The following is an 11,917-nucleotide window of genomic DNA, read 5'->3' on the forward strand; positions in this document are numbered from 1 at the left end:
TATATTTATTAAAATTTTATATGAAATATGATCTGCGTGAGTTATACCTATAGTAAACTTCAAACAATTAATTATTCGGTCAGTCAACCCATATATAGGTACGATATATTAATAGAAAACGTGTTCAAAACTACTAAAACCGACGTAATATATTGTATTACAACTGGAGAGATTTGATCATGATAAATCTATAAAAGAAGAAAATACATATATTGTTTTAAAGTTTAAAACGATAAATATTTATAAACAGCTGCCGTAAATTATTCGAAAGCCACGTGTGTGGTTTGTAAGACAAACTTTCCCTGTTTTATGATTATTATTATCGGTTACATATAAATATAAATATACACATATTTATAGGACATATGCGTAGAAATATTTTCATGTTCACTTAACATTTGAATGTGACCCAATTTGAATACTTGTTCTGTGAAACTACACTGAAACATGACTACACGGATTCCGATATCTATAAATATAATAATTATTTAGGTCCACAAAGATTTTGAGAAACGAGTGGTTCGCACTGAATGTATCAATATAACATATAATACGTATAACGATATTATACTACAGGTGAAAAGTGTATACTTTGTATGTGTCGAGTAGGGCTCCTGTAGTTGTGTAGATACTTGATGGCCTAAATTTAGAAAACCGTTCTAACGATTCATTTTAAAATGCAGTTAATCGTATTGTGATGATCTGTGTCTGACATTAAGAAAAAAAAAATCATACAATATTATTTGTATAAATGACGACATGCTTTCGAATCACGCCGGTGAAAGACATAATATCAACACTCCCTTACAAAATATATTTTATTGCCTCCAGGTTATCAATGCTAACGATGATTGCAGTATTTAGTTTGCAAACGCCGTCGCTCTTGTTGTTGCGGTGATTTCGTACCCACATAATAATAAAATATCATGATGATCGCGTAATATTTCCTCGACTGCATTGCAGTGTCGTTAGTCGACGCGTTAAGACCGATTGTGTCACGTACATCACTGTTCCTAATTGCAGATAGAGATCCTCAGATGTAAAATAAACAATACAGTTTGTCATTCAATTTCAATCACTTAGGTACACAATAAAAACAGTATCGATTTTATACGAACACTGCGTTATAGCTATTGCTGCTACAGAACCGATCGGTTGTCGCGTTTACCTATAGCCATTGTAACGTTCTGAAAATCAAAAGATAATATTGTTTTATACTATTTTCGACTATCGCCCGGAGTCCGGCTACAGTAATAGGCAGGTAGTAGTTACCATGATAACACAACCGACGAAACGGCGAGTATACGCCACGTCGTGTTAGAAACGTGCCGCAGATGAATAATGCATTTCCATTCAGTCACCGTAATTGGTTTATCGTGTCATCGTTATTGCAAATCTCACGTACACATTTTATTATTTTTAATGTATGTGTGATGAATGAATCGCAAACAAAGTGTACGCCTGATAAATTCGAGATTCGAATATATATATATATATATATGTGTGTGTGTGTACTGTGTGTCAGAGTAAAATATGGATTGGGCATTCGCAAACACACACACACATATATATATATATATATATATATATCTGTGTGTGTGAAATGTATATAATAATGCTCATTCGTTTGTGTATTAAATGGAATATAATATCCGAACGTGTATGGTGTATATTATTTATTATTTATTCAATAGCGAGAGAATCGGAGAATCGAGCGAGTGTATATATACCTACCAGTTCGGCAGAACAAGGTGATTTTTGTGTTGTACACTTCGATATCACGATCGAGTGAAAGTTTTCCTGGTTTATTTTTCGAAACAATAGGTAGAGACGGTTACCATTATCACACACAAGCAGGCGTACGAGTAGGCAATTTCGGTGCTATGTTGCGAACGAATGAATAATTACACATCGCAGTTGTACATTGCGAATTGAAATAGTCACCAAAGCACTATCTAATCACCACCATATAGTTAGAGAACGGAAGTAATGGTAAAAAATATATTAAACACTCAAATATAACTTTCGTATTGACATTTTCTTTGGCAATAACTAAATGCGTTTATTTATTAAATAAAAAATACAAATCTTTTACAAAACGGGTAAAAATAAATAAATATTATTATCTTACGTCCGATACGACTAAGTTCAATGAGCGGATAAGCTAATCGAGTCGGTTATAAGTTGTCAGCTAGTGTGCGTCTTGTCTGTAGTAATGGTCGTTATTTTGATAGTCGCCATGACAGTGCATCATGACGACGGTCAAAGTCAGTGAAGTCAACAAGTGGGATATAAAGTCAGTCTGTCCTACAAGTAATATTATAATTGTTGATATATATATATATATATATTATGTCTTTGGCACATATCTATTTTTCATTATAATATTATGTTATATAATATATGCGTTATGTTTATTTTTGAAAATAAATTATGGTAAACATATTATATACGTTCAGTCAACGTGTCAGTCGTGTGGATGACACCATGTCCGTTTCGGGTTTGTCGGGTAATGTCAACCTACCAAGTAAAGAGTTATATAAATTATTATAAAGATTAAAAATAAATAATTAACGAGTCGGGAATATGACGAGAGGATGATGATATTATATAAAAGTCGCGTAGTTAATAAGTGTATGTCAGTCACGTGGTCCCTATCGTAGTAGTCGTCGTAAATAAACACGAGTAGTCGAATCATCGATAGTTTGGATAAAAAATGTCGGCAGTCGATGGCTCGTCGTCCTGGTGTCGCGTGAGTTACGAGTTGCGCCGCGTCGGAGTCAATGATAATTTAAAATAAATAATTTGTGAGTTTTTTTGTTTTTTTTTTTTTTTTTGCTGATGTTGTTTTGCCATCTTTGAACTGCGGCGGGCAAGACCATGCACAAATATTATATATATACAAATAGTCAGGCTTGCCTTTCACGTCTGAAAACAGAAAAAAAAGTTTACATTAATAAGAGCGTTGCAATTATATCCCGAAATTATTTAAGTAATGGGGTGGAGTACCGTGAAAAAAATCAAAACGAGTTTTCAACATACAATATTAGTCAGTCGAGAAGACAGTGACTTTATCATTATATATAATATTATTATTATGGTATAGTTATAATATTATCGTCGTCGTCGTCAAAACCAGTTCAACGCTTATACATACACACACACACACAATATATAATAATATAATATACAAAACTACATTTGAGATACTGTCCGGCATTATATAGCATCGAGGCGATAATCTGCTCGAATTTCTTGGCCTCCGGAAATTCAAATAAATGTCGAAGAACCGAAAACCAGTTTGTACAGCTTTCACTCGGGCGGAAAAACGATCATCTATGGATTTAAAATCTCTCAAACGGGTCTGATCGCGTGCCACGTGTGATACGAGCACAAAATGAGGAATATAATATAAATAAACGAATCATGGCACACCCGGTCTCCCTTGAACTTGCCCGACTTTCACCTTGTCCGTTGACCGTTTCTCCCGAAGAGGTCCCCCGCGTAGTTCAAAAGCGGTTCGATTACACACGCCTACAACGCATTAAACATTATCAAAACGTAGATATTATTATTATTATTCTACGCGTATTATGTTTTAACCATCGTCGTCGCGTATATTACATCTCGGGGTCGGCGATGAAACATTATTATTATTATTATTATTATTTATTATATATTTTATAAGACGATCTAACCACCGGGTGAATGTAAAACGACTGGCGGCGGTGAGTTCGATTAAAAACCGACTTCACTGCTGCCTCCACCGTCATTAACCTAGAAAAACGAATGCGACGTATTCAAATGTCCGTCTAGGTTTACGGTTGGATGGCCGCGGATTTATATAGAATCACAGCATCGTATTTGTGTGATGTCATCCTTGACCGCCGTAGGTACTCGCATACAATTTATTATAATATATGATATAGGCGCGTGTGCGTGTCTTACAACGATAATAGGTAATAGTAACAATTATGATTTCCAAAAACATTTTCCGACTTACCGTAGTCTCTATCTGGCAGCTGGCTTTTGTCCACCGTAGGCCAAGGTCTGGCCAACGTTGTTGGAGTACGATCCATGGGCATCGTGTCCTCCTCCATAGCTGTCCCATCCGGAGCTCGATGCGCTGTAACCACTTGGTGCACTGCTACCGTAGCTGCTGTGTCCAGCGTGTGTTTCGATCTATGATCACAAGGTCAAAAATATGTATAATTAATTATGTGTAATGATTGTGCAGATTGGGGTTGAGAAAGATTGTGGGTGGTGAATAATTGTAGACAAGACGAAAATTATGTGCCCCGGAATGGGAATTTTTGTAAAGATAGAGTTCGCGATCTCTTGAGTTCCGTTGGTAAAAATTATACCTCGAGAGTTTTGAACGTATTGTCGCACTAATATCATGCGACACATGTATTTGAATTTTAAATGTTTTAGCTCCCGTAATAAGAAACAAATGAAAACTTACCACTTCATGGTGAGGTACGTGGTGTTGAGCGGCCAACAATTTTCTGATACCAATGAATCCGGAAACGAGTAGAGAGATCACGCTGGCTAACAGAGCCTTCTTGGCGATCAAAGCGATGACGACGTAGGCAATAACAACAAAGGCGGATAATTTGACTTTCAGAGCAATCAAGAGTGGGATAAGATGTTTCAAGAACTTCTTCTTCTTGAGCATTCCACGACCTATATTGAAACCGTTTCATTTTAGTACATAGTAATCGAACACGTGTGTGATAATTAGTTCACTAGGTATTTGATTTGTTTCATGCATACACTAGGTAGTAATTGTAGTGAAAATTGTCAATAAATGTGATAGAGCTATATTTATAAGTAACTAGTTGGAAGTAATAAATAAAAAGTAAATTACTATTCGAACTTAAGAAGTTTGTGTACCTGTATCGTAATTTTTTGATTTTTGTTAAGAAACTAAGTCATAATATAGTTGATATTTAAATGTTGTTATTACAAAAAATGTGTTAAAATAAAATAAATAAATTAAAGTTTGTACTAATAGAACGACTAAGTGATGATTATTTAAAAATTTTAAATGTTTAATATAAATCGAATTAATTAGACACTGTCTAAGGCTGACCCATTGTATACAAATATTTAAATTATTTTTTTTGCAGTTAAACTAATTGTTAAGTAACAAATATATTATAAACTCTGTCGGTGTTAAAGTGTTATTATTTCAAATTTATTAAGACTTTAAGATGTTTAGTCACTTCGTCGTAATAAAAAAAAAAAAACTATCGTATCTAATTAAAATAATATTAGTAAATTATTTCGTTTACCTTCTTCGATGTAGTTTGTGATTTTGGATTTGAATTGAGTCGGGATTTGGTCGACGACGCTGCGGGCGGTTTCGGACACTTCGGTGACGATTGGCGACAAGTTCCAGTGGAGAGTTCTTTCTTGGAAGAAGCGCATTACCTTGTGCATGGTGAAGTCCTCGAGAGCAGTCTCACGATCATTGGCATCCTTGGCGTTCTCTACGTTGTTGACATCTTCAGCAGTCTCAGAAAGGGACCTACCCTTTTTCTCGGTCTTGACAAGCGACAAACCTCCGATCAGATCAACCTTGTCTTGGTCGAAGAAAGACCGGGCGGCCCGATAGAATTGCATTTGTGCGCATGCAAACGAGTCTTGGTTACCGGAGCATCCATCATCTTGTTGTCTTGCCGCCGCTGCGGGTATCGGATCAGCCGAAGCTAAACACACGCATGCCGACACCACTAATAATCCGAACTTAAACGCGACACTCATAGTGATGGTTGGTTTTTCGATTTTTCGCTTACGGAGAATAGGTCTGTTTGACGTGACTAGCAGGTGGCTAATGACTACTCGTGCTGGTCACTGTTTGTTGTTGTTCCTTTGAACTGTACGACTGTAATGATAGAACTGTGGGGCAGCCGGCGTATTTATTGTGGAAGCTGCCTGCCGGTTTTCGCTTTTTACCGAACCCGCTGCACACGAAAACGCGGCGCGCATCGTAACTATTGCCGCCCGCCCTCCACCGCTGCCGCCGCGGACCGGACACAGCAACATCCGTCCGAGCAGCCCACTCTGCAGCTGTAATCCCCGCCCGCGCCCGCCCATTTTACACGACTTTCTTACCCGTCGTCGACGGTGCCTTTCTTTGGCCGTGAACATTGCGCGTACTTGCGCCGCAGACACTGTCGTTATCGTTAACCGTCCACGAAATCGTTAACCATAATATTACAATCCGGTCGCGACGATTTTGACTATTTTACAGTGCTAGCGGTAGCCAATTCAAATACGACAACAGTTTCAGAAATAAGTTTTTACCGTATTCGCGAAACACTTAGTGCCAATAGTATACTTCATACGTGCATTGTAGCCACATAGCAGTCAACTTGATAATATATAAAAATAATATTATAATATATTTTACACTTCTATGTCGTTTTTAATTTTTATAAGTGCCGCTTGAGAAGATGAAGAACGAAAAATCCCACGTGCCGATTCGACGTTGTCGTATACATTATTTCACTAAGAAAAAAAAAAATAATAATATCATATTTTAATTTGTCACATATTATCATCATTATTATTGTTGTACTATCATTATTCCACCTTCGGTCATTGTTTATTTTGTTTTTCTTCTTTAATTACAGTACACTAAAAATAAAGTTTATATACCAGCTACTACAAGCAATTTTAGAGCAAAATATTCGTTTCAGTGAAAACCGTTTTCAACAGTTTATCAAATCGTACTGTTTACAAAATTATACGTGTGAATTCAACAGATGTACCGAGTGTTGAACTAGTCTTCATACTAATAGATTTCTCCAGTGAATTTAGTTGCTATTCAGTGTCAAAGAATAACGTTTTATTTATTAAAAATTTATTTCAAACAAATTTAATAATATTATATATTATAAAAATACGGACTACAATTGTACTATTTTGTAAGTATTTCATTATGGGTATTAATCGAATATATATTTTTTTTCAAAAGACGTCTTGTAGTAAATAATGTATTAATGTAGACATGGAGTTGAGTGCATATTCCCTGTTTGGATTTCATTCAAACTACAAGTTTGTGAAATTTCTTATGAGTAGTCGAAGTATCAGCTATTTGATATGATTCCATAGTGATTTGTATGGAATTTTCCAGAACTTCCCGGAAAATGCTATAATTATTATGCGTTTAATATGAAAACTCGAGACAAAATCACAAAACCACCGTAATAATACGTTATGACAATAAACATAAGCTATTCTTAAAACTAACGAATCGGGGTGCGCACAATAACTGCACATATATACTTGCCTGTATAATAATAAATTAGCGATTTACAATGATAACAGCGCGGCGACGATGGTAAGACATATCGATAGTGACAGCAGTGAAATCAAATAAATATGCAGTCATTCGATGATAGTAGCCCGGAGATAAGTCATCGGAACTTTTCGAAATATTCTTCTTTGCGTCATTGTTACGACGTTTGTACTTATTGTTTACGCGTATACGTCGTGGCGGAAACGGGCGGGCGACACGGCAGAAGAGTAGCTTATAAAATGCGCGTTGAATCGCCAATGTCGTGTACACACTTGTCCGGCACCTTCTCTAGGCGATATATCATCATTATATTATTACAATAAATTACTATATACACGCGCACGTTTATTGTTTGCGCTGTGCACTCATGCTCGATCACAATAGTCATGAACCCGTAATTTTCAATCGGTCTGTGTTTACCGATCATTTCACTGCAGTATATAGGTTGTATAGCGCGCGCACAAACAATATAGGTATACGCGCCGTCGTTTTCACTTAATTGTTTTTACTCGAAGGCAAGCGCCATTGCCCGAGGTGGGTATATTATTTATTATTATTATTATCATTATCATCATCATCATCATCATCATCATCATTATTATCATCATCATCATCATAATTATCATTATCGTTATTGTTTTTAAATACGCTACTCGTCGCATCTTTGCTGTGAGCATTACGCCGATATATAGTCCGCGGCGCACGCGTCACGACGATCGTAAACAATTTCCCATCCGTCTCCACGTCGTCGAAATAATAATCGGTAGATGCGAAACCCATACGGAATGACGACTGCAGAGCAATGATAAATCGTTCGTTTCTTTTCAATATTTATCGGTGTGCACAATAATAATAACAATAATAACACGCACGCGATCATCAGTACCTACTTTCAATAAAACTATTGGTCATATAATTATAGGTATATGTTATTGCTTTTTATGTCATGTAGTTAACTATAATATAATAATCACATAATTCATATTGCATGTGTGCTTTCGGAAGCATACCGGAAATTTCACTTTTTATTTAATTTTTTTCTTTATCAGACAAATTTGGTCCGTCACTCTTACAATTTTAACGAATTATTTTAATTGGAATTAAAACAAAATCCAAAAAACACAGTTAAAGAACAGAATCATATCGCGCGTGATCATTGTCATATCCGGTCATTTAAGTTTCTAAACGTGCAACGTAGGTATATAAAAATAATATTATTATTATTATTATAATAAGGTAAGCTTATCTAATAAACAAAACGTTTAACGTGTTTGACAATCATATTTAAGTTTTATTTCGGTTACTTTGATATTTATTAGTTATTAATTATTAAATTATATTCGTCAGTGATGTATTGCTAAAATAAACTATGGGTATACTCACGTAGATATATTATATTATAATGGAGAGATTCAGGTAGGATCCAAAAAAAAATTCTACTAGCTTCGCTTGAATTATAACTTTTATTTCTTTTAAAAATATACTACATTAAAAAAAAATGATTTATTTTATCAATTAATATTTTATTATTACAAATATTTTACATTTTAAACAAAAAAATTAAAATGTTATCTTTTTATACACATTGGAATCATTTTGTGATACCACAAAAAAAAGTATTATACAATCGATTATCGAGATATCGTAGTTGCAAGGTATTATTCGTATACAAGTATTACCGATTACTTGTATTAGTATTATTACTGGTTTAGAATATAAGTTATAACCAATCATTGAACCATTCACAGTGTACAATATTTATAAAATATTGTTTAAAATACATATAATAAACAGAAAAACGTCACAAATTAATTTATTTTACAATAACTTTTCTGTGTGCACCAAAATTTAAACGTCGTACAAAATGCTTCGTTGTTATGAATTTCTGATTTTAAGTGTATTACAACGAAAATACTTAATGAACAATTTATTCACGTTTGAATGAAATAAAAATAATTTAAAATCCAGTTATTAAAATTTATGTTTAAATATGCGTTATAACTTTCGCCCATAGGTCAAGAGGTCGTTTACACACATATTATATTTATACAATAAAAAAAAAATTCTTGAACTTGTACATAATCCGGTTTTATTTTTATTTTTTATTAATGAGTCTGCTTTCGGATTGCCGTGTTAACTTTGTTTTAAAATTAATGTAATAGGCAGATTCGGTCTAGTTATATTTTTTATTAATCGTCGAATCGATACAGAAATAATTATTATATTGATTAATGATTGCCCATGTAAATTTATATTTCCTTTACAATATAGTATAAACTGTACGTAATGCATTGTATTGTTCATTTAATGTATATTTTATCAGTATTTAAGCGCTAGTGTAGTATTGAATTTGTCGTTTTAAAATGTCACAATTCACCAAACAATTGTTTAACAATGATAGTAAGTCATTCTCAATATTACGATGTAAATGAATGATAATATAAACAGATAAAATCCCATCATGATACTATTACGCCTTATAAATTATTACAGACCTTGGATTTGCAAAATAGTGTGCGAATGTTAATTTTAATTTTATCGAATCTAACATCATATTTACTTTTATGTAACTTTTTTTATTAGATATTCTTCATAGCTTTTTTTAAGTATTTGCATTATATATTTTATATTTTTATTTTTTTTTCTTGGACACACAGTCGCTTAATGAGATAATTTTATCATTCGGTTACTATGATAGATAGAATGGGCTTGTATTACAACTACTATTAAACACTGAAAGAAATGGTAAATAAAAAATTTCACCAGTTCCGGGAGTATAATTATTATTATTTTTCAAACCAAAACAAATATTATATAATATCGTCCAATCAAGGGAAATTATTTTATATCCTGTTATAAATCATAATTTTTATTATTAATTGTTTCCACTTATTCTTGCAGCTGTATTTATACTGAAATATTTTACTCTATCGATATAATATGTTCTGTTTATATAAAATGTATATTATTTCAAATGAAGAAATCGAATATTGTGTAAAGATTAGGTACAGTTGTACGGGAAGTAGTATAATTACAATTAGATATAATTTAATTATAATGCTACTTCATAATTATTATCTATAACTCTAATTGAAGAAAGAACACAATTAACGAAAATCGTTTAAAATGAAATATAAATCAGTAATATCAGATAAAATTTAACATGGACAATTTGCAGACGTAATATTAACTTTATACATTATAATATATAATTGTAGTTGACACATTATAATAATTAATTAATGGCGAGAAAGGTGAAAATCTTAATGTTAACTAATTAATGATAAATAATGTAGGTGTAACAATAGTTTTTCATTTTCTTAACGAATAACGTAATAATTGACAACATAACACATAACAAGCAGAATATTTATTACGGTAATTTACTTATTGGAAAAATGAATGTTATAGTATCATGTTAATATATTTATTAGTTTATTAGTCTTCATGTGTTTATAAACACGAAGACTAATATAAGACTAATGTAATCTGTTACAATATTATCATATTAAATAACATTTTTTTTTTGGTCAATAAAATTGGTTTCATAAAAAAACAAAAAAACAAAATTTATTACATTAAAACATCATAAATACTACGAATAAATTAAAATTATCTAAGAATTAGTTTTTATAGGCAATTAATAATATAGATATATTAGTATATAGTTCATTGCGTTATTTCGCACATAAAAAATAATAATAATAAAAAAAATTAACAGTTTTTTTTTACTTTGTGAATAAATCAAAATGGAAAATATGAAATGAGACAAGAACATTTTTTATCTTAAATAAATTAAGTAAAAAACAAGGGTCTTGAGCGGCTGTTTTTATTATTATTATTGTTTTAAAAGGAGAAAAAGATTAAAATTTCTGGTCACGTTCTTTTGTTACTGATATTAAAATTGACCTAAATCAAGACGTGATGGGAGAGTAATCTCTGACGTGCTCGACTATTATAACATCGTATATCAGACACAATCGGCGCGACTGCGATTGACATCAGGACGCCCAGGACCACAGGACGTCAAAAATATTCATCTGCTTCGTGTATCCACGATGACGGTCATCATTTAAATGCGCACGGGCCGGATCGTAACGTCTGTGCAGCGCACTCCTGTAATATTATTATTTCAATTATCGTATAATGCACGTAATTATTTTGTCTAAGACAATGAATAATAATATTATTATTTTGTACTATATTATATTATAATACGATGTATAAACGTATTATTATAACTGATCTATCTGAATATAGTCACATTTGTTGTCAAAGATACCGTCAGAATTAATTTTAAAATAATATTGTCGCTAATAAAATTGGTTGCTGCATAAAATTGAAGAGCTTGAGTCAAACTGTTTGACACTTACATTATGATGTAAGTATATAACATAGTAAGTGGTCGCGGATCACGAATATAATTTTGTCTATATTATGTGTCCGTTAACCTGTTGACATTGGTTATGACTTATGACGATAATTGTGGTTTTTGTGGTTTTTGAATTTTAATGTCTGAATTATTGTCACTACGAAGCTATCATCAAATCGGATCGTTTATTATACGTTCTACAATTATAGCCTATAGGTACTTGCGTATACGATCAA

At 32.7% G+C, this 11,917-nt stretch overlaps 1 protein-coding gene across 1 annotated transcript; it reads right to left on the reverse strand.

The window, feature by feature from the left end:
- Positions 1-2,017: 2,017 nt before the first annotated feature.
- LOC112593736 lies at positions 2,018-5,905 on the reverse strand. Its single transcript, XM_025338257.1, has 4 exons — positions 5,298-5,905; positions 4,466-4,686; positions 4,004-4,182; positions 2,018-2,928 (listed from the first exon to the last, which is right to left on the reverse strand). The coding sequence occupies exons 1-3, from the start codon at positions 5,767-5,769 to the stop codon at positions 4,012-4,014; spliced, it is 864 nt and encodes a 287-aa protein (XP_025194042.1). The 5' UTR covers positions 5,770-5,905; the 3' UTR covers positions 2,018-2,928; positions 4,004-4,011.
- Between the last annotated feature and the right edge of the window lie 6,012 nt (positions 5,906-11,917).

The sequence above is a fragment of the Melanaphis sacchari genome, unplaced genomic scaffold, assembly GCF_002803265.2.
Source record: "Melanaphis sacchari strain LSU unplaced genomic scaffold, SCAv2.0 Contig0_pilon_pilon, whole genome shotgun sequence".
NCBI classification, from domain to species: Eukaryota; Metazoa; Arthropoda; class Insecta; order Hemiptera; family Aphididae; genus Melanaphis; species Melanaphis sacchari.

What these genes read in the sequence shown, in the direction of transcription:
- LOC112593736 (XM_025338257.1), bottom strand. Translation starts at nt 5,769, where the DNA reads ATGAGTGTCGCGTTTAAGTTCGGATTATTAGTGGTGTCGGCATGCGTG. An exon ending in CACAAACTACATCGAAGAAG is followed by an intron (nt 4,687 to 5,297) that starts GTAAACGAAATA and finishes GTTTCAATATAG; the next exon opens with GTCGTGGAATGCTCAAGAAG. An exon ending in ACGTACCTCACCATGAAGTG is followed by an intron (nt 4,183 to 4,465) that starts GTAAGTTTTCAT and finishes TTGTGATCATAG; the next exon opens with ATCGAAACACACGCTGGACA.